Genomic DNA, 23,558 nt, shown 5'->3' on the forward strand with positions numbered 1-23,558 from the left:
GTGTGGTCTTTTTCTTTTCACTCTCCTGCAGTGTTCCTCTGCCCCCTTGTTCCCTTCCCCCACACCCAAGGAGACACAGGAATGCCGTCCAAAAACCCAATCCGCATGAGGAGCATGCCTTTGTTGCTGTTTTGTGTGCTTTCTGCTGTTGTTGTGTCCATATACACCGCTTTCTGGTATGGGGATACATCACCCCAAGTGCCGGAAGAAAATGTATCTCCTGGTCCACAAAGAAATGTGCCGCAGAGTAAGAATGAAGTGGAGGATCTGAACTTCACTTCTTACCTTCCGGCAACTATGTCGATCGTGCCGCAGTGGTACGCCAGTGCACGGGGACCACACAGTCTGTCGATGATGCTGCAGCCACGAGAGTACCGACGCATGACGTGTGCCCAGATACGTGGACAGCACCAGCGTGAGTATCAGGTGGTATCAGGACGCAACAAATACAATGTGAATCAAGAGAAAGATACCCGTGGATTCATGTTCCGCGATCCACATCCTGTGTGTGGGCGCTACTTGCTCTCACGTCTGACGGGTGGGGAGCACCGCTATGTGTTTGTTGTGCGGGCTGGACGTTCTGAGCCGTCACAGCTGCCCAATGTGCTGACGGTGAGGGCGGGGCAGTGGAGTGAAGACGTTGTGATCGAGCAGTGTGGGCAGTGCGTGGAGGCGGTGTCTGCGGATGCGTGCAGCGATGATGTGCTCTTCAGAGCCCGCCTCTTCAACGCCAACCGTGTGCTGCATGCGGAGGTGGTGCCCCCTGCAAACGGCAGTGCTGCGCGACACGGTCACAGGCGGGTGGCGAGGGTTGTGCGCTTCCGACCCCTCGACCCCGGCGACTACACACTGGAGGTGAAGATGGTGCACTACAACGGCAACAGTGATAATTACAAAAAGTGCAGAACTCTGGGAATGATGGGATTCCATCACAAATCAAAATCTCGACATTTTTTCCACTACAATGGAGTGTGTGACTTGCAGCGCCTTGTGTACGGCAGTCCGTTGCGTGTGAGTGTGTTGCCTGCAGTGGGTGCACCCACGCTCCGTGCGATGACGCCCCCCTTTTGTAACATTTCCTCCAACTACAACACCAGCGAGGGCGGGCAGTGGGTGCGCTTCGTTGATGGTGCCGACCCACACACTCCGGAGGGTGCTCCACACCCGCTCGCGGCGAACTGCACTGCTGGCGACCGCTACTGCCACGGCAACCCCGTGTCACTGACGGACCCCGGCGGCTACAACAACCATCTGGTGTGGGTGCCGAGCACGTGCCGGCTGCGTCTCTTTGGGAAGGGCTCAGGTGGGCCATCTACGGCGTGTCTGCGCACACCTCCGTTCCGCACACGGCTGTCTGAAATACTTTTTGCTGGGGATAGTATGCCGCGAGAGTATTACAGGAATTGTGAGGGTATAAAGCATCTGCGAGATGTACTCAGTCTTTCCTGTCTCACAGGAAAGTTTGCAGTTAGTGGAAGGGAGTATTCTGCTACATTGGCATTATCTAAGATTAATAGAACGCTAAATAATATTGGTAGTACAGTGGGTGTGTTTGTTACGAACATTGGCATGCAGCACATGATTGCAAAAGCTACCAAAGCACAATGGGTAGAGTTTGTTGATCTTTTTGTGCGTGAGTGGCGGCGGCGCAACCTGACGGTGCTGCGCGGTCCGTACACGACGATGCCGCCATTCGGTGCACCGACCACAGTTGAGGCACCTGGGGGAGCTGAATGGCAGCAGTACATGTGGGAACAGAACCAACGCAGTCGCGCCATTATGGGGGCGACAGCTGGGGAACACGGTCACTTTCCACCGCACGTGGAGTGGGCCGTGTGGCTGTCACCACCCACAGTTCAGCATGCGAGATTTGGCATGACACACCAGAGGGAGGTGGAGTGGGACCGTCTGGCGTACGAGCGTCTGCAGAAGATTGGATTCATTCGCCTTGACGCACTAACACCTACGCACTCACGACAAGAGGCCTCGTGGGATGGGTTGCATTATCTTCAAGATGCTCATACCGAAATGGCCGTCCGTCGCAATCCACGTGCTGTTGCGCAGGAGTTTAGTGGTGGTGTCTCATTTATGCTGTTCCTGATCCTGCTTAATGTGCTGTGTTTCTCGTAACGTTGGTGGGAATGTTGATCGATATAATCTTTTTTTATGTTTTTTCTTTTGCTTGTTATATACTTGTTTTTTCTCTAGTGTTTTATTTTGTTATCTGGTAGTATATATATATATATATATATATATATATGTTTTGTTTTTTTAGTTTCCTGTGTGTCTTTTTTTTATTTTCTTTATTATTTTCCTTATTATTTTTTTTATTTTTGTCATTTTTTTTTTTAGTGCGTTCAGTATTTGCTAATCGTTTTTTGAGTGATTGCAAATCACCTTTGTTTTCTGTTTGTGACGATGTCTGCATTTGCGGTTGCGTTCGCGAAAACTCTCTCTGTTGAACTCCGGAGGCAGGGTGTGGCGCGTGTTGCAGAGTCTGTGAGTGGTATTACGGAACGTTTACGGGTGACGGGAGCGGATGGGTGCGACGTTTTTGCTCATTCTTCTACGGTCTTTCTGGGCCTAGGTAGTATGGGACTAGGCGACAAGGAAGTCATCGCCGTTGTTGAAACTTTGTTAAAGTTATTTAGCCCAACGTTGATGAAGTCACTCGAGTTTTCGCGTTGTGTGCTTGAGTTGAGTGGTAATTTATTCACAGACCGATCGGTTGCGCATCTTTCGTTGCTAGTATCACGCTGTTCCCCACCCTTGGAGGTGCTTGATATCCATGGTGTTACATTGACAACCGTCTCTTTACGGCAAATGGAGGAGGCTCGTTTCTTGTCTTCAAAGCCGTGTGAGTTGCGGTTAACAGCCACAGGGACAGGGAAAATTGATGAAGGGAATTCGGAAACGGAAAGAACGTCACTTTCGCGGGCACCAAGTCTGAGTGGTGTAGTACGCCGTGGGGTGGATATGGAAGCACTTCAGAAACGGCGGAGCACTCTTTTTAGAACTGCACGCCATGTAAAAGGTGAAAGTGAGGCATCTACTTCAGGTCCTATTGATTCCTTGATATTTGCCTCTGTGGATCCCTGTCCTAAAGAGGAAAAACAAATAGCAGAATTTGCGGATATGGCTGTGTTGGGTTCTGTTGTTAGTAGAGAAAACGAGGGGATGAGAAGTCCTGCAGAGAAAAAACCGATAGTGCAAGGTGCCGGTGGGATGGTCTCGACAAATGTTCGGGGAAACGGATATGCCCAGCAGTACACGGATCTGAAGGCTAGTGAACCACGGCGCCTTCATTCATTGCAACATCATAATTATCGAGAACAAGAGCAGGAAAGGGAAAAACAAAAACAAAAAGAACAAGAAGAAATATGTGTCGATTCCGAAAGTTCACCATTGGATGAGGTTGATGAACCATTGGACGTTACGGCTAACCTCAGTCCCCTGCTGAAGTCTGTATTAGACCTATCCAATACAGTCCTTACTGGAAAGTTGCGTGCACTTCACGGTACCGATGATATTTGGGAAGTAATTGAGTCTTACTATATGTTGAAGGGAGAGACATTGTCAAGATCGTCTTCACAAGGTGAATCTCTTCAATTATCAACGTCATTAGCTTCGGCTGCTCCTTTTCAGTCTCTTACTGTTTTAAGTATTAGACAAAATGGTCTGACTTCATTGCGTGTTTTTCCGCCTTCGCTTTTGCGCTTGGATGTGAGCGGTAATGAGCTGCGAGAACTTATTGGTCTAGATCAGTGTAGAATGCTTACTCTTTTAAATGCGCGACACAACCATCTTTCGTCAATGCTGGGACTAGAACGAAATCTTGCTCTTTCTCATTTATTTCTCAGTCACAATAAAATCTCTTTTGTTGATGGTATTGCACATCTATTCCTCCTAGAGACACTTGATCTTGCTCATAATAATCTTAAGACGCAATCCTCTATACGTCCATTGTCACTTTCTAAGGGATTACAACACGTAATGCTAAGAGGTAATCCTGTTATGAAGCGTATAAAAGACTGTTATCGTCCTCTTTTGCGCAACCTATGTCCCTCACTACTTTTTATTGATGGGAACCGTCTCACTTACTCTCGTGCAGCTGCAAATGCACAAATGGAAAGTAACCGTCTTCGACTGCCCTATGGACCCCGTGATATTCCAATGAACTCTGATATTTCGTTGGCACCTACTGTGGAGGCGGTAACGGATATATCACAGTGTGCCAACTATATGCATCTTTTAACTCGAGGTGCTACCTCATCACTTGGTCAAGGGTACAGTAACACTTCTCAAAAGACTCAAATTATCCAAAATACTCAGACACGAAATAGAGATAATGGGAAACATAAAGGTACAAAATCCTCACGATGTAACGGTGGTGAGCCATTACGGAATGAACTTCTAAAGCAGTTAGCTCAACAATCTAAAAAATATCTTGAATCAGTTCTTGTAGAAAGACTTTCGGTTTTACAGTCGTCATATGTTGCTGATGTCTCACAACAAGAAAACATGACGAATAATGGTAATGATAATAAGGTTTTAGTGTCTTGTAGAGGTTTAAATGAATATCCGAGTAATTCTTCGAAGAATTGTGAAAAAGAGTCTTATGGATCTCAATTACCTCATATCAACAATGAAAGAGAAATTAATTTGTCAGTAAAAGATACTCCATTTGAGAATCAAACTGTAGTAAATAATGCGTATGCAACAAAGCAACGTGATGAAACGCTTAATCACGATCAATGGATAAAGGTCCGAGGTGGTTTAGGGACACGACGTGTAATTAATTCTCCCTTTGGTGATACACCTGATCGTGAATTGCCGAAACCTGAAACACCTGAGAAAAAGAATACTAAATCTCGTGAAGAAACCGTTCTTATTTCACCGATTCGTCCAGATGCAGATGAAAGTCATGCAGTTTCTACAAATATCACACAAATTTTGTGTGATATGGATGTCTTAGAATCACAAACAGGATCTCGTGGTACTAAATCTCATATTTTTAAAGAAGACCCACAAATAATAGAAGCTATGGTGAAGCGTCCTTTGCTCTTGTCTCCATCAACTGCCTCTTCACCTGTAAAGGCCTACCAAATTAGATCATCTTCCTCTTCTTCACGGTATATCAAACCTCAAACTTCTTCATCTTCATCTTTAACTAGTACACGAGATGTCATTGCATCTAGTGAACCTGTTCTTTTTTCTCCTCCACCTCCTTTGATCTCTTTGCGTGCACCGGATACTGCAGCTAGAGAAAAATTCGTCAAACATTGGGTAACACAATTGAATGAAGATGCAGAGTCAGTACATGAAGCTCTTCGTACTCTTGTTTCTCTTTTTGATACAGAGTGGTCTGATAAGAATAAATTTCGTTCTAAGTCTTCCTTTTCTATTTCTTCACTTAAACAGGAACGACAACAATGCGTTGATATTCTTACTAATAGTGGAATGTTGTTGGATACTGAGGTGCCAGTAGAGGTAGTTGAATTTTACCGTTTTACATCAGATGAACTAAATGGCTCAATCGGAGAAGAAGCAAATAATAAGGAGGATCCTGCAAAAAATGAAAAACATAATCACAGTAAAGTTGATTTCAATTCTGAAAGGAGTGAAATTTTGCGTTGTATACATCTTCTTGGAGACGGGAAAACGTGTCTACGGTATATAGTACTACTAATAGAGGAAAAGAAAGAATTTGAACTTCAGCGATATGTTGATGAGGTGAAGACATTGATATTTTGTGATTGATTTTTCATAATTGTCATAGATAATTTTTGAAGTACATGCTTTTGTTTCTTACGGGATTCTTTTTTTTTTCGTATATTTTCCTTTTGTTTTTTTCTTTTTTATCTTTCTATCTATTTTCTTGTTTGATCATCTTGTTCTAATATTTACCGGATTATCTTTATGTTTTTTTTCTTTAATCCTGGGTATGTCTATGTTTTTTTTTTATTTTTATTTTATTTTTTTTTCTCTCTCTCTCTCTCTCTCTCTGTGGTCTATCTTTCTCTGAAGTGAGTCACTTCTTTTAAGGGACGCACGGTGCTGGATGCATGTGCGCCCGCCATTGCCACATTCACCGGATCTCTGCATGAACGGTGGTGTTCCCGCATGGTTGCGGCAGCCACCGAAAATAGATCAACTCTTCTTGTGTTTAGCAGATGTACTTCGCCAAACAACACGGAGAGATGGAAAAACAGATAAAGATAACACACTGGAGAATACGGATCCCGCACCATGTGTGAAGAGAGAGAGGGAAATGGAATATGCTGTGAGTGAGGGTTGCTTAACTCCTGATGGTGATATTAACACACAAAAGGCTTTTCTGAATGACTTGTGTCTGTATTTGTTATCTGAGAAACAGTCTGGGGAAGTGGGTGATGTTAATAAAGATCCGCTACTGCTTCCTTTTCTTCCGAAAGGACGAAATCAAAAGGCAAAGTCAATATTCCTAAAACTTGCACGTAGTTCATACTGGCGTCGCAATTTATTGATCCCATTACTGCGTCGATGGGGTGGTAAAGGTGAGTGTGGGTATTCTTTTCTCTACACTCTTCTATTGAATTGTATAACAGATTCTATTAAAGAAGAATTACTGTCTCCTCAACTATTTCTAAAGACCTGTATGACACCAGATAATAAACCTAATACATCTAGCAATGAATTATTGTATTCTCATAAAGAAGAAGAAAAACATTCTACACAATTAATGGCGGATCTAGAAGAAATGGTAAAGGTTACAGGATCCTTTCGTGGAATGTGTGTTGGTATTGACATCATTTTACGAAAAAATATAGTGTTACTATTAAAACGAGTAAATCAATTCATAATAAGTAATCCTTTTGAAATTGAAAATAATTTTCTTATTGGAGCATCATGCAGTGAAGTGAAACAAATAGTTAATGTCATGATAAGATTAACATGGCAAGATATGTACGCTTTTCTTTCCCGATGTGTTACAGATGTTAAAGCGGTATTTGATGAAACTATGTGGACTTTTTTCATGTCCTTAATTTCCGCATATACTGGAGCACTTACTTTATTGGAGATGGAAAATGTAAATTCTTCTAATATTTCTTCTAATACTACGATTAAACAGTTTCAGGTACAACGTATGTTTTTTGAATCACTACAACGTGAATTATTAAATTTTCTTACTGTAGAACTTTCTACAGATCGTGTAGCTGCTGGTGAATCTCTTATAACGGTACATAATGTTTTATCCCATCAAACCTTTCATTGGAAGGCCATGATGGAGGCAGAACTCGCGGTGGAATTACTGCCGAATATTTTCTTATCGATTCCGTTAGTGAGATCTTGGGCTCGACATCAGGCGGTAGCTGCATGGGGACGCACCGTACGTCTTCTTCAAACATTTTTGCAACTTCAAGAAGCCACGGAAGATGTGCCAAACACAATAGCGGATGCGGATGCCGCGGATGGTGTTTCCTCTGCTATACGTCAATCCCAACGTAATTTGTTAGAAGAACATATTGAACGTTTAACATGTGGAAATCTTCGCTGTTTTGTATCTTCAGAGCGAGAACGTACGAAGGAATCGAAAATGGAAGTTAAAAATAGTGAGGAGACTTGGTCTGGATATTTTTCTGAATTTTTTATTCAAATATATCATCCAAGTTGTTTTACTATTCTCTCTCTTGAGAAACAGGATACATTAGTTGATTTATTACGTCAGTTGCATTCTGTAATAATTAATCGAGATTGTAATGATGTAAAAGTTTCACTAGCGTCGGTTTTAATATCAAATTATGAAAGAGATGAGATAGGAGGGAAACAATTATTAAGTTGGTATATACGGTGTGTTCATGACCGAGTTGTGCAAGCATTAGTAGAGAATTCACCTTTACTTCTCTGCCTTTTGTGCTCTCTATTTGTCTTATTTGAACGTATGGGGAAAACTAGTCTTAATGTGCATGAAACTTTACGAGAAACTCTTTTACCAACATTAGCTAAATTGTGCTGTAATCGTCGTTCTAACGAGAAGGATAATATTGATGATGATGATGAAATAGATACGGATGATGCCGAAGAATTTTATGAACGACAACAATGTTTAATGACACTTCTTGCATCTGGTTTCCTTTCATTACCATGGGACCTACGTGAATTACGTATATGTCTTTTATTATATAAAGGAATCGCTCAATCTTTACTAGATTGTTTTTCTGCTGAAGAGGCTCTTACAAAAGTAGAGCATATTTTCAGTCTTTATATTAGTGAACAAAGGACTCCAGAAGGGGCATTAAGTGCTTATTATAGTGATTTTACACTTGATCCTTTTTTACAAATGCTCGCTACCGAAGGAGATGTTACGGCAGCAACAGAAGTAATAGATAATGTTCTATTATGTGATACTCCTTTGCGATTTCCTACACCGTGTGGAACACTTGTTATAATGTCTATTTTTCGTACATTATCACATCGTTTAATGTTGCTTCGTACAGAATGGGAACAACAAATACGATTAGTTGGTGAAAGTGCTCAAGATTATATGGGAAGAAAAGCTACATTTTGTACATCAAGAGATATTGCTATTTTTCGTGTTCTTGTACAACTTGCTCACCGCATGGTATTTGGTTTCCAATTACAACCTGTTGGATTACTACGCTTATGGATTTCATATTTAGTTCATCTCTTTACATACATTGTCCCTCCCTTAACAGAAGATGATGAGATTGAATTATGTGTTCCAGGCTCAGAAACAGAGAAGAGTGGTAATGAAAAACATTTCCAACAACGCTTGTTTCGACGTTCTCCAACAGAGACATCTCAGGGAGATTTACGCGCTAGCCTTGGTGAACAACTGGCGGATCTTGCACTTATGTCGCTTGTAGATAGTGCTATTGCTATTCAATCTTCTGCAGCCGTACCACCTCGTCCTGGAACTGCCAAATGGCTGCAGCATCAGAGCCAACAATCGCAAGATGTTCTTATACTGCAGCGTGTGATGCCTGGTCTAGTGATGGAGGAATTGTGTTTTGCACTAAAGATTTCACCGGATACTATTAAGGAACAAGAATTAAATTCAGGGACTGGACGCCATACTGGAAAGATGGTGGAACACTCGTTTTTGGGTATAATTGGTGTAGCTGCATTTTGTCAGCGTTTGAAATTCTTTCTGATTCCAGGAAGTATAACTGATAGACATACTGAACTTCTTTTGCATACACTCTGGTCGGCTGTTGAGTCAAGCAGTACAATCAGAATGACATGATACAATTTCTTTCTTAGGCTAAGAGGATGGCTCCGTTTTGTTTTTGTTTTTTTCCCTTTTTGATTTATTTGCGTTTTCATTCATTGTATGATAATGAGAGATGAGAAGAAGGAAAGGAAATAAAAAAAAGCTTAATGGAATAACACTAAGAAGGAGCTTTGGTATGATGCAGAAGGGTAGTACGCCTAACATTTTATTTCAAGTATTACTTAAGAAGAAGGTAACTCATGAAGGTAAATAATTGGGTGAGATGTCTAATAGCCCAAATACCCTTGTGTATTTATGTGTGTGTGTTTTTTTTTTTCACCTTGTGTATTTATGTTATTTTTCTCATTTTCTTTTTTTGTTATTTTGGTGTTATTTCTATTTATTTTCTTTTTTTGTCTTGTTTAATGATTCTCTCTCCCTTTTTTTTTTCTTTTTCCTTTAAGGTGAAACAGTGTATGTGTTGGTTTCTTTATTAGCTTTGTTTCTATTTGTGCGTGTGCGTGTGTGTGTGTGTGTGTGTCTTTGTGTTTATTGATTTTTTATTTGATGATAAGGAAAGGAGTACGATTGCAATGTCTCTTTAATACTTCAGTCATCCGCAGGATTTCTCATTTACACATTCACTTGCAACAGGTATGTTCTCTCCTTCCGTTAGGCGTTGGGACGTCTTGTAGTTTGGCAGATGCCCAGAGTTTATTTCTTAACTGGTACCGTTTACATTTACAGGAAGAGGGAAATACAGAACAAGATATGCATAATGCGATGAAGGAATTTGAAAAGAGTGTAGTTGAACTTCAACGTTTGGGTTTATTCTTATTACCACAGAATAGTAATGATGATTGTGATTTTTTAAATGAAAGAGAAAAATCAAAAGTGATACATCGTGCATCTACTATTACAGTTGAATTAGATTCTATAGATATGGAGTCATCATATGTTAGTGAAAAGAAGAATAGTAATGGGAATAAGGATGTGGTGAAGTTTCAACTTCTGCACGGTGTAATTATTCCATTTTTATACTCCAAACATGTTAATAGTAATAATAATATTACTACTACAGGAACATCAAATCGGATACGATCAACATCATCATCATTATTGTCAGCAGCAACAAAATCAGGAGAAGAAGTTTCAGTAGAGGCTTGTCTTGCTTTACTTGAGCAAATGAGAGGACCATCATTATCATCTATTAGTGGTGGCAATGGAAATATGTGTCGTTTCATAGTAGATCTTGTAAATGAGGTTTTTCTCACTGGTGTCCGTGAGCGAGTTCTGCATCCGTGCGGCAATGGTCTCTTTCGTCTACACCGTGATGTTATACACTATTCCCATCAACCAAAAGAAGAAAAACAAAATTATAATAATAGTCATGATGCACCAACGGGTTTGCTTTCCTTGCAGTGGTGGTGGTGGCGGTGTGTGGCTCCATTTGCAAAGGAGTCGCTGCGGCGACGTGTGGGGCCGGACAGTTCTTGCGTGATTGCTTCAGATGTGTGGATCAATATCGTACAGACACGCGTACGGCAGTTATTGCAGAAACAAGATAATACGCTTCCACCACTTCTTATTATGTCGAAAACACACACAGAAGAAAGAGTCATGTCATTTATAACAGCCGCAGCCCGTTGTTGGTGTTATTCGCCTACAGTGACGACTGTGCCAAAGTGGCGACTGCAGTTGTCAGACACCGCACGTGTACAACTTGCGATGCAGACAGTAACATCTATTAAATTATGTCTTGCACGGCGACCTGCTGGAGTGCAAATGAATGAACTTTCTGTATTGGTATCATGGCCTACAGTTGCCACTCTGTTGCGAAAGAAGAGTTTACTGAAAGCGCTTTCACGGTTTCCATCCTTGTTTGTAGTGGTAAATGTACAAGATGTGCATGTGGTACAGCAGCAGCTGGATCCAAGTAAACATGGAAATGTTTTAATAGAAGAAGTAGCCGCATGGATACTTGAAGGTGCAGGAAGTGGAAGTGGAATTGGAAGTGAAAGGGGAGGAGAATCCACATCTCATGCTTCTAGTTTCTTACGGGATTTAGACATTATAGTACGAGCTGTAACCTTTTTACGAAAACGTCAATTGCGTCAAGTACCAACTTCATTTACAGAATTGCACGGCGTTCTTGTTTCTCCATCATCAGGAAGTGATGGGGATGCTGTGTTGGCTGTTCTACACCGATATAATGTTGTAGATGGTATTTCTCCAAATAACGAAATTTCATGGGATAAACATTCAAAGAAGGTTGTACAACTCTCATCTCGTGAACTACAGGCATTGAGAACAATGGAGATGTTTAGAAAGAGGATGTGTAGTACTGTACAGTTATACACAGAGGCTATTGAACCTTTTTTACTTAAATGCTACAAGGTAGTGGTAGTAGTAGAAGCAGAAAAAGATAAAGGAGTCATTATGCCTATTTCATTTGTAGAACGTTGGTTACAAACAGCTCGTTTATCATTAAAACAATCTGATGTTTTTGATATTTTACGTGGGTGTAAACCTCCTATTTTTCTTAATGAAGAAACAAGTTGTATTTGTTTGGGGAATAATAATACACACAAAAAAGAAACACATAACGTTTCTTCTTCTTCCTCAATATCAACAGTTGTTCCTTCCTTCACAACATCAGTACCACCACCACCACCACTACCACCATCACCATTACTTGAAACTCAGCGTAACGATCAATTGTATACATTTGATGCGCAACTTTCACGGGTTCATAATGCATTACAACCTGATGCTTTAATGCATTTTGCAGAGACTACAATTCATGCAGTCTTTGTGCTTCTTCTACCGCACCTATCTGTTCCCTCAGGTCTACGACTCCAGACACTACTTCGTCGAGTTCGTTGGAATACTGTTGTATCTACTCTTGGAACTATTTCATCCTTTTTACAGGCCTTTGATGGTCTCTTTTTCGATCTTTTTCTTAACTTCAGTAATGATGTAGAGGATATGCTTGTAACTGCGTATCGTGGACCCGTTGGAGCTTGGTTATTATATGCACGTCTTATTGCCCGTTTGTTTCCACCTGAAAGAGATATTCCATTAGGACTTGTTGCTGGGGGACTTGCGTGGAATTTGCGATTTGCACCACGATTTGGTGATCTCCCATCACTCTTGCGTCGTGTTGGTCGCCATTGTCGTGATGGGTATTTATTGGGGAAAATGGAAACAACATCCATCATTGACTCTGTTGGTGATAATAATAATAATAATAATAATAATAATAATAATAATAATAATAATGATGATGATGATATAATGCTCTGGGATCTACTAAATCAAATACGACAAAAAGAGCAAGAGCTGCAAGGAGTAAAATCCATTGATGGTCAACAGCAGTTTGCATTGCTTAAACCAAAATTAATTCTTCAGTATTTGCAAGGTACAAAATGGAGTGAAAAATACAATAATGATAATAGTAATAGTGTACAACTCGCAGAGAAAGCTGTACGACGTTTTCCATTATTTTTTCAATGGCAAAGAGAACCAACTAGTGGTGAAACTATTTTACGTGTCGCATTTAAACACTCTCCTGTAACGGCAGGTCTTAAGGCCTTTGTTGAAGAGTATGTTTGCCCTTTATTACGACAACATCGTGGCATTAATGTTGCAGAATTGGATAATCGATTGGGATGGTCCCGCGGTTATTTTGATAATCATCCTGCTGGTGTACAAGCTGTAAATGATATTACTAGTTGTGTATCGCTTTTCGGTGTATTACGTCGGTATGTGGAAGTAATACATCCACCACTACTTGTTCTTGAACAAGATACTAAAAGAGAGTTTATGCATGAAACCGTAGTGGTGCATCCCAACAAGGAAATCTACCAAAGTCCAGAAGATATGTTACTAGAAGTAAATGGTTTGGAGACAGTAGTAACCGATAATGGTAATAATAATAATAATAATAATAATAATAATAATAATAATAATAATAATAATAGTGACAATGATAGTGGTAGTGTGTTACTTCGTCCTTTAGGGAGACCCATATCGTTATTTGAGCTTCTAGCAGAGGAGAAGGAGTTGCAAGAGTCTGATGGAGTAATAAATATCTCTCGTACAGAAGAATGGCGTGTACTTTTACAATGTGAAGGTGATGCTGACGTAGAGTGGGAAAAGGAATTAACGCAGAATAATGGTGATATTCTTGTCTGGTGTGGCTCCGAATAAGAAACAAATGGTGTTAATGAAAATAAGAAATGTCTGAGGATACATAAAAGTTTTATTTCATACTCTCTTTTTCTTTCTATCATATTCGTAGAAACACACAGAGAGAAAGTAAATACATGTTCATTTATAAATATATACAAATTGGGTGTCTGTAATAGTGGTGACAGCGTTAGGTATTTATCACTTATGCTGTTAAATCTGGGTAGTATTACTGTTGTTGTTTGTTATGATTAAAATTAGTATAATGGTTATTGTACGTGCAACGTCAGTACGACTTACCCCCTTTCCTATTCCCCCTCCCGCTCTTCCCATACTCATATTCACATAACAAATTCTCTATCCATTTATATCTGTATATCTATACATATATATATATATATTCGCCTGTCAACCTCCTCCTTCACACACACACACACACACACTATTTCTCCCTCTCTCTCTCTCTTATTCTTTTTTCTCTTCATTCCTTCTCCTCCTCCACTATATATATACATATATATATATATATTTTTTTTTTTTTAGACACATACACACTGTGTGTGGGTTAGCCCCTTCACATCCGTCTCTCAACCCTCTCTTCCCATACTGCGGATGGAAGACAAGTACGCCGTTATCGGCCCTCTTGCCGCTCCCCCACGCGACGGCGGCCGCCACGTTCTTCTCGCGCGAGTCACCGACGGCCTCCGCTGCGCCGCCAAAACAATTTCGTGCGGCCGCCACTCGCCGCAGCGCCTCGCCGTTCGCCGGCTGGTCGAAGTCATGCGGCGCGTGGGGGACATCGCCGGCCTCGTGGATGTTGTGGAGACGGAGACGGCCATAACATTTGTGACGGCACACGCCCCGTTGGGATCACTGCGGGAGGAAATACGACGACGGCGGGGAATCCTGCGGCGACAGAAGGAAAAACAACAACGACTACAAGAAGGACAACAACAACAATTAGTTCAAAAACAACTCTCCAGGCATCGTGCGGTGTGTGAGAGAGGTGTGGAGGCGAATGCAGGTGAGAATGTGGAAGTGGAAGTGGAGGTGGAAACTACTTTTTTTTCAGAGGAGGAAGTTGGACGGCTAATGATGCAATTATTAAATATTCTACAAGAGCTTTATACTCAAGGAGTTATGCACGACCGCGTAACTAGTGATCATATTCTATTATGTGATGAGAGTTTCAATAATGTACGACTCTGTGGATTTGGAAATGCTTCCTTATCTTGTGATGGGAAGGAAAGTGAAGGCAAGCAAAAAGAAAAAGAACAACAACGATCGCTTTCTAAAAGGATGTATTCTTCAGAAAATTTATCTATTTCTTCAGTTCCTCTATCTGTATCATCTTCTTCTAGTTATCGATTGTGGAGTGATTATAATAACCGTGAAGCAGAACATGATGTTTGGCTTATTGGTGCTATTGCATATGAAATGTGCACCCTTGGTTCACGTCTTTCCCTCCAAACAACTATCAACTCTGACTCATTTATTACAGGACTTTATTCCCCTGGTTTCCAGAATATGATACTGTCCATGTTGGCAAGAGATGCAAGTTCTAGACCCACACGTGTGCAACTAGAGTGCATGCTAAATCAACATTGCTCAAGTGGATTTCGTGACAGTAGGGGCTCTTCACCTATCCCGATTTCACGTTTTTTTTCAAAACAACGTGAAGATAGTTGCCTTTTAACAGGATTTCAGCCAATCAATGAATCAACTCAAAATGAAATGTCTGTTCGTTCTGTACGAACGGATCCACGGGATATATATGACACACCATGTGCTGTATTTAATGCTATGGGTGGTTTACAAGTACCACCGCGGTATGGCTGTAATAAGGAAGATTTTACTAAAAAACAGCAGAGAGTACCCTTGTCATCCTCAGAAGTAGATACCAGTAAAAATGGTGCCATCGGTGTTGAACCAATTCATCATATAATTTGCGTGGAAGGCGATGGTGAAGGCGTGAAAGTAAGTAATTGTGATGCTACTAATAGCTGTTTTAATAAAGGTGATACAACAGGAAAATTGAATTTCGAAAAGAATTATTCTCCTGCATCGCAGAATGAAGAATGTGGCAGTAAAAATAGCAGCACGGTTAGTGTTGTGATGGGGGGCCCGTATTTACGTCAAGAACATGTATCGCCAGTCAAATCTAAGAATACACAGAGCAATGATGGATTAATCTGTTGTTTTCCTGATAGTGCTGAAGGTCTTCTGCCAAATACATGTATGTACCCCACATGCAATACAGAAATGAAATGTTCTCATTTTGAGAATGACACACAGTTACCAATGGGAAATGGAAAAAAGTGGGATATTCAAGCGAAAGCAACGTTAAATGGTTCCCTAATTTCTATTAGCAAAAGAAGATCAATCGATAGAATTTCTGTGCCGGGAGAACCGAGAGAAGATGGCGCTAACAATGTAATAACAACAACAAAAACAAGAAGGATACCATCATTGAAAAACTCTCTCTCACGTCGATCTTCCTCTGTTGGTAGTACAGAGGAAATGGATGAGTCAACCACAGCTCCTCCTACTGTGGAGGAGGAAATACGTAAGTCCATGGAACTGCGACGTCATTTTTTGTTGAATTTTTCTTGTGATGTGGAATGTGAATCCTTAAAAGAAGAAGAAATTGATGATTTATATAAGAGTAGTAAAATCTCTGGTGATTTATCTGTTCCACCAAGCTCTGAAGCACCCACAGTGGCACCAGTTTTTGATTCTACAATCTTTTCTGATGTAGTAATTGAACAAAGTATGACTACAGAAATAACGGTTGTACGAGAAAATTCATTGACTACATCTTCGAGTTTCTCTTCAAATTCAAGTACGGTAGAGTTCGCCGAGCCGTTGACAAATACAGAGTTTTGTGATGGTGCTACTGAGTACAGCAATTGCAGTAGTTTTGTTGTGGTACATGAAGCATCACGCACCGGAGGAAAACCGATATATCGCAGACATTTAAGACCTTAGCAAGTGGTGGATCAAAGTTACTGTGATTTATGTTACACACAGCAATTTTAACTGTGAATGTAAGGATGAAGAAGAATAAGGTACTCTCTCTCTCTCTCTCTATATATATATATATATATATATATATATATATATATATATATATATATATATATATAATGGTGAGAAAATACATGAATGTAAAGAAATTCAAGAGAGAAAATTTCTGAAAAGGAATTTTTTTGCTTTTTTTTTCCTTTTTGTTATTATTATTATTATTATTATTATTATTATTATTATTGCTATTATTATTATTTTCTGGACGATTATTGATGTTTGCTTTCTTTCCCTTTTGCTGGTAGCGACAAAACGAAAAAGAAGGAGAGTGAAAGAAAATAAAAAAAAATGATCGTAAAGGGATAAGTGAGAAGGCATTATCGTGCTTTATTGCTTGTAAAGATGGAATTTTCTTTCTTTTTCAATTCTTCTTTTTTTTTATTTTCATTGGATTTCCCTATTTCCTTTTTCTTATATTTATTCTCTTTTTAATAACTTTGTTGCTTGGTATGATATGGCGTTGCTTGTTTTTTTTTGTTAAATTTGTCTTTGCTCTGATGCGTTGGTTTTTGGATGGAAAGAAAAAAAAAGATTTGAAATATGATTACGACACAAGAGAGTGAGAAAGAGAAAGAAAAAAAGAGAAAAACTAATTTGCGTTAAATGTGGTATTCAGTATACATCAGTATATATTAACAGAGAGCAATTGTTTCTAGCTCACCAAACAGATTAGTGCTCGAAGTGGTTGGTCTTTTTATGATCATGTAGTCTTCTTTTTGCTGGTCTGCTTTACTCCTTTTTTTTCGTTTATATTGTCTTACATTGGGTTTTTGTTTTCTTTTTTTTCCTTTTTATTAAAGTTGGAAAGTAATTATAAATTTATTAAATCTTGTTTTTTCGCCAGAGTTACGGTATTAACATTTTTGCGAGTTGTTACCACCATAAACAGAAGGAACGTCCTTTTCCCTCTTCTTTTATATTCTCGCGATACCGCAGTAGTAATGGGGATATGCTGTGAATGGGAAGAATAGAGAAGGGATCATCTTTGAATAATTCAATTTCATTCTTTTTTTTTCTTTTTTTTGCCTTTTTTCACCTTTTCAGGGGTATTGTCATGTTATTTACCTTCATCTCAATTCTCACTATTATATACTCTTCCATTGAAGCTATTCGCTAGTTGTAGCTATAACCATAATATTAATAATAACAATAATATCATTATTTTTCTTACTTCCACTCTTTTGTTGTTTAATATAATGCACTTCAGGTAGGTTGAGGGGGTGAAGGCGTGTGTGTGTGTCGTCATGTCACGTAGCGCCGGAACAACACCCTCGCGTTTACCCCAAAGCCCTGCGGTTGCGGATGATAATGAGAATGATGTTCCTACTCACAATAACAATAACAATATGAATAGTGTTAATAGTGGGCAAATGTTGTATAACACGACTGTGCGCTCTATGGCCGATTCGCGACCAGTGATGCTGCGCGTACCGCTGCGCACGCCGTGTCGCGGTGTGGAGGAGGACAGTTACACCGCCGCATATGGCAATACGGGTGATAGCCACAGAAACTGCAATAGCAATAAGCATTACAATAATAATAATAATAATAATAATAATAATATGCATAGCAAGAATAGTGCAGAGAAAAGAAGTGGAAACCATACGAATGTAACTCTCTTGACATCACCAGCTCCTGTACCGCCGGCTTTACTTCCCACAGAAGATGGTGATAAGAATCATGAAATACGTCAAGCGTTGAATTCACCAACGTTACTTAGATTAACTCCAACTGTAAAAGCAACCGCAGCAGCAAGAACAACAACAACAACACTTCGACGTAGTAGTAGTGCTCTTTTAGTTTCACCACGGCCCTCCCCTCCAAGAAGAAGGGAAACACAGTCTGTACAACGTATAGGGCACTCTTCTAAGCGACGATTAGTAAGAATGCAACTATCGCAGAGCAGTAACAGTAGTAGTGATATTGATAGTAGTTGTAGAAATTGTAATAGTGGACTTGTTCCTTCTGAACGTATACCAGTAGGTGAAATTCTCTCTGCTGTTCCCCCACGGCGTCGTGTCACAAGTCCTCTTCAGCACCTTCTTGTGTATAATAATAATAATAATAATAATAATAATAATAATAATAATAATAATAATAATAATGACGCACACAAACAAGTTTGTGTTGCAACCTCACAACGGGGAAACACAAGATCTCGTGAAGCTGTACGTTCTTTGCGACTACCGCCTCCAACACTCTCGAATGAAATGTTGCACAAGTTGCCATCATCAACATTAGAAACACCTCCATTAACAAGTGATATTGAAAGACTATCACCAACATCACTTCACTTCTCACTACCGCGGGACACTGGCAGTAAATCCTTATTATTATCATCATCATCCACATCATCAAATACAACTACATCTGCTGCACGGAGACAGAGAAGCAGGGGAATACAAAATATGAGTACAAATTCAATATCATCAAAGTGTCATGTGGTTTACCCCCTGCTTCGAGGAAACGAAGGATGGACCACCTCCGAAGGTGAGAATAGTAGTAGTAGTAGTAGTACTTCCGAAAATAAAGAGAGAAGGAAAAGAATTATCAGTGGAAGTCCTTTTCTGAAACTGGAAGAGCGTAAGAGATCGGCGTATTCTGGTAAATCGCTAGGAAATACTTCACGACGTGTAGCAAGTGAACCGCAGTGTTTACCAACATCTCATACATCTCTTACACAAACTACACAATCTGGAAGTAATAATAGTAACAAATCACGTCGTGCTCGATCCGCCGTACCCTCAAAGTCTGATCTCATGAGGGCATTTCATGAACTACAACTACAGAAGGAAGTTGTCGTACTGATGGAATATGAAGAAAAGGGTCGTCGAACGATTCGTGATGCGTATATAAAAGGCATGCGACGAATATTGCTTGAGCACACGTTTAAACCATCCATGCTCTTTGCATCTGGAGAGAAGACACGACCCCAAACTACTTCTTCGTATTCTTCCTATAGTTATTCCTCTCCACAGGAAAAGAAAACAAGAAGTAGTGGTAGTATGATTAGTACTACTACTACTACTACTACTAATAATAATAATAATAATAATAATAGAGTACAAACCAGACTTGTGGGACAGGTAACATTAGGTGAGGGAATTAATACAAGAAAAGATAATACCAAATCAGTAAGACATTCAAGTACGCCACACACCTCTCCAAAAGAAAAAGCACTTAGATGCACCACTAATCGTTCAACACGTTCATCTGTAGAAGTGAATTCTGAAAAAAATGAAATAAAAGAAAATTTTATGGTATCATCAACTCCCATTAAAGAAATAAATTCACAAGAAGAAAAAGAAGAAAAGAAAGAGTTACCAACTAGAGGACAAGAAGGAGACTCTAGTGTCGGTAGTCGTGGGTTAAGAACAATAACAAAGTATACATCTCCTGTTCGAGATGATGTTAATGAAAGTATGGATAATATACAGCGTACTATGCGGTTATTTGAGGCTCAACTTCTTCGTCTCTTGTCAGACGAAATTAATCAAAGAAAAATTCTTATAGAAAATGAGGCTGCAGAATTTTATTTTTTCTTGCGTTATCACCGTATTGTGGAAGTTGCTATGCAACCTGTACCTATTTATTTACAGGAGGCATGTGAGTGGCAAAGTATTTTAACTGAAGCTACTAATGAACTTCACCGTTTACAAAGTGAACGAATTGAATTTGAACTTCAGCAAAGACTTAAAATTGCTCGTGATTGTGCTCATCGTATTGCTGCATTAATTAGTAATGAAACCCAAATACGAGAAAAAGAGATACGTCAGGCAGAATTACAAGAACGTCGAGAATTGTTACGATTCTTTCAGTTGGGTATAGCAGCCTTGTTAGAAGTTCAGGCATGTTATACACGACAACGTGAGAGACAAATAGCAAATGGTATTAATCTTATTGTGCTTGAAGAAGTTAGAGAACGTGAAATGATACAAATTACAGAACTTCGTTCTCGTGGTATGTTGTACCGAAGAATTGAAACAGAGTATCAAGAGTGTACTAGGAATAAGAGAGATGTGGTAGAAATGACTGCTGTATCATGTCCAGAAAAAAAAGATGTAACAGTTGGTGGAGATATAGCTATTGAACTAAGCGCTATTACGTCTAATAAGGATGAACAATCTTATATGACAACAGATATGGAGGTACAAGAGTTGCCATCTCATTCAGAGGTAATAAATCAAAATACGACTACTTTTTCTTATGTACATTCAGGGAATTCTAGTGGAGTACATCCCGTTCTAGTTGATAAAAGTGTTCATGATGATGGTTATAGTGGTTTATCGTACCCGGGAAATGATCAAAATGTTGAACGTATTTTCTTTGAATGGAATCCAACCTCTAATACAATTCCAACTACTAATACTACTACTACACATAGTAATAACATAACTATGAATACTGCAGGTACAGGTGTTGTTGCTGGAGTTAATTCATTAGTGTTTGATTCTTCATCTGGGGAACCCGTTCGACCTTGGACAATATCTTCTCCTCCTCCACGTGGTATTCCACATACCACTACAACTACCGATAGTACTGCAAAGTACAATAAAGGTAATAATGACACCACAGGTACCACAGCAACTACTACATTAGTAACAGAAATTTTACCACAACAATCTAGAAAAAGTAAAATAAAACAGTTTGTGAATTATATAGATAGTGGTTCCTCTAAGATGCCAAAATCTACATCAGAAGTATCGAAAGATATGTATAATACTGTAGATCCATCTGTTTTGTCTGTAGAAGAATCATTTCTCGTAAATGATACACGTCGTGATATTGGGGTAACAGCAAATCTTTCATCTCAGTCAATCTCAGAGTCAACAAACGTGTTTGATGCGAGACCAACTAATTGTCATTTGGTGCCTTGTTCACTAAAGAAGAAAAAAACGGAATTATCACCGTGTATTGAAAGACGATGTTCCGACACACCCTTACCCGCTAGTAATAAAATAATGCCTGAGGAACAATCAAAACTGCGGGTATCATGTGGTACGCAACTAACACCACCAACGAAACGTCCTTATCGTGATGATGTTATATTTGAAGGAACACCACAACGACCTCAGAAACATATTGAAGGGAATGAAGCACTGCCGTTATTACCATCCTCAACATCATCGACATCATCAGTTGTAGAAGCAGGAGTAGAAGATGTATTGGCAGAGAAAGCGGTAGTAAGTGAACCTTCTGTGACATCTGTGAGTTCTTCGTGTTCATCACTGTCATCTGTATTACAGGGAGACAATTATCGACATCATCAAAACCCTCAGGAATTTGATGAAATAGGAGAAGAAGGAGATAGGGAACTTTTCGATAGTGTGGAAGAATTAGAGGAACCTCTTAATTGGAGTCAAAGTGCTGTTGAAATTGATGAAAAATGTATTGATAAGAAGTCAAGAGGAAATAATATGGGGGAAGAAGTAAGGTGTTCTGTCTCCCGAGGTTCCCCAATAGTGAATATTGTTCTTACTTCTGGTGTTGGAGAAGGCGAACAAAAGACAATGCGGTCAGAACGAACAGTTTCTCGTACTTCTGATATGGCAAGACGTGCGAGTGAAACGTTGCCTGAAGTTTCACTTTCCACTATGCTCGAAGCTACCTCAGCAGGTAGTGTTGATTATCATGAAAATGAAAGAGTTTGGAATGAGCAAAAATCTGCTGGTGTCGCTCTTCATCAACATTCTCCTTCTCTTCCTCTTGCTGCCACTACTAATACTACCAACAACAATAATAATAATAACAACATTGATTATACTACACAGAGTGATGGTTCTTCGTGTTCTTCCTTTGATCATAACGTAAGTGCCAGTACAGGAGTAAATGTAAAAACGGATGATAACCGAGAAACCTATGTAGATGATTATAATAAAGAAAATATTTCTGGTTATTTCGGTAGAGTGCCTAATTATGAAGAAATTATGGCTTCTCCTGAAAAATGTCACTGTAATTGCGTTTCTAATTACCCTCCATTTAATTACATGCGCCCAACAATGTCATGGCGACGTCAACATGAAGAACTTGAATGGCGAGCTTTACTACACTCATCTCGAGGTCGAAGTAGTAAGAATGGTAAAAGTACCTCCGTTAATATTCTGCAATCGCCTAGTCGACGACGAGCTCAGAGTAATCCATCACAACACTTGAAACGAATTCCATTTGAAGAGGGACCGGGAGTATGGGGAGATGTGGAGTTGAAGCGTAGGCCCTTTGGTTTTGATAGGCCTGGCGATAAGGCATACAAAGCAAGTGAACGTCTACAACCAGAATCATCTATTACTACTACTATTTGTTCACCACGTTATCGTCAGGATACCGCACGACGTTTTATGAGTGAAGGTTCTATTACTCGCGGTAATTCAAGACGCTCTCTTTCACGTCATAGTAGTCCTATTCGAAGCGAATCACCAATTGAAGACCCAATGATGTTGGCATCTCTTAGGGGTATTATAGAAGAACGGGAAGTTTCACCAAGACGTGTTACGAAGACTGCAAAGACAGGAAGTACAGGTAGGGGAACAGGAACAGGAACAATAGATGCTACTATTAATGTTGGGCCAAATGAAAAATTCTTCGGAATTAGAAAACGATCAAAAACTCCTTCATACGTTGATACCTTTTTTAAACAGGACCCTGAAATGGTTGGTCGTCGCTGTTTTTTAGCCGCACTACAACATGGACCAGTACTACGAGACTCTTCACGAAATGGAACACCTGTAAGTACTGGTATGACAGCTGCGAATACCACACCCCATCGTCGTCACTGTTTACATCATCAGCGATGTAGTGAAAACACTCTCGGTAATGCAACTGACATGATGTTGTCACCTGGAACATTTCGAGGAAGTTTATCTCGTTCTTCTTGGAGTCCACAACCGAAACCGTGGCGCTGATACCACAAACGTATTTATAGATCACGACAGATAAACACACATGGGACATGTGCATTGGTTCAAAGATGTGCGCACACAAACACACACACAACTATGTTATCAGAGAAATTATATATATATATATATATATATATATATATACATAATAGTAAGAGAAAGAGAGAAAAAGA

General features: G+C 39.8%; 6 protein-coding genes across 7 annotated transcripts; all 6 read left to right on the forward strand.

Annotated features, from left to right (window-relative positions):
* Positions 1 to 114: 114 nt before the first annotated feature.
* LSM04_003344 (uncharacterized protein) lies at positions 115 to 2,130 on the forward strand (the record flags this gene model as incomplete). Its single annotated transcript, XM_067336368.1, has 1 exon — positions 115 to 2,130. The coding sequence occupies one exon, from the start codon at positions 115 to 117 to the stop codon at positions 2,128 to 2,130; it is 2,016 nt and encodes a 671-aa protein (XP_067192474.1).
* Positions 2,131 to 2,418: 288 nt separating this feature from the next.
* Positions 2,419 to 5,760, forward strand: LSM04_000538 (uncharacterized protein; the record flags this gene model as incomplete). Its single annotated transcript, XM_067336369.1, has 1 exon — positions 2,419 to 5,760. The coding sequence occupies one exon, from the start codon at positions 2,419 to 2,421 to the stop codon at positions 5,758 to 5,760; it is 3,342 nt and encodes a 1,113-aa protein (XP_067192308.1).
* Positions 5,761 to 6,061: 301 nt separating this feature from the next.
* Positions 6,062 to 9,247, forward strand: LSM04_007655 (uncharacterized protein; the record flags this gene model as incomplete). The annotated part of the gene is made up of 1 exon (XM_067336370.1): positions 6,062 to 9,247. The coding sequence occupies one exon, from the start codon at positions 6,062 to 6,064 to the stop codon at positions 9,245 to 9,247; it is 3,186 nt and encodes a 1,061-aa protein (XP_067192699.1).
* Positions 9,248 to 9,781: 534 nt separating this feature from the next.
* LSM04_003278 (uncharacterized protein) lies at positions 9,782 to 13,426 on the forward strand (the record flags this gene model as incomplete). The annotated part of the gene is made up of 1 exon (XM_067336371.1): positions 9,782 to 13,426. One exon carries the CDS (start codon positions 9,782 to 9,784, stop codon positions 13,424 to 13,426), a length of 3,645 nt encoding a protein of 1,214 aa, XP_067192470.1.
* A 591-nt stretch (positions 13,427 to 14,017) lies between these two features.
* On the forward strand, positions 14,018 to 16,393 carry LSM04_009241 (Serine-threonine/tyrosine-protein kinase; the record flags this gene model as incomplete). Its single annotated transcript, XM_067336372.1, has 1 exon — positions 14,018 to 16,393. The coding sequence occupies one exon, from the start codon at positions 14,018 to 14,020 to the stop codon at positions 16,391 to 16,393; it is 2,376 nt and encodes a 791-aa protein (XP_067192786.1).
* Positions 16,394 to 17,733: 1,340 nt separating this feature from the next.
* LSM04_009265 (uncharacterized protein) lies at positions 17,734 to 23,388 on the forward strand (the record flags this gene model as incomplete). Of its 2 annotated transcripts, XM_067336373.1 has the most annotated exons (2): positions 17,734 to 18,514; positions 18,656 to 23,388. In XM_067336373.1, the coding sequence occupies 2 exons, from the start codon at positions 17,734 to 17,736 to the stop codon at positions 23,386 to 23,388; spliced, it is 5,514 nt and encodes a 1,837-aa protein (XP_067192789.1). The 2 variants fall into 2 exon arrangements, with proteins under 2 accessions (XP_067192789.1, XP_067192790.1); XM_067336374.1 differs by lacking the exon at positions 17,734 to 18,514 and having other exon boundaries at positions 22,825 to 23,388.
* Positions 23,389 to 23,558: the final 170 nt, after the last annotated feature.

The sequence above is a fragment of the Trypanosoma melophagium genome, assembly GCF_022059095.1.
Source record: "Trypanosoma melophagium isolate St. Kilda chromosome Unknown ctg2segment0, whole genome shotgun sequence".
In the NCBI taxonomy this organism is placed as follows: domain Eukaryota; phylum Euglenozoa; class Kinetoplastea; order Trypanosomatida; family Trypanosomatidae; genus Trypanosoma; species Trypanosoma melophagium.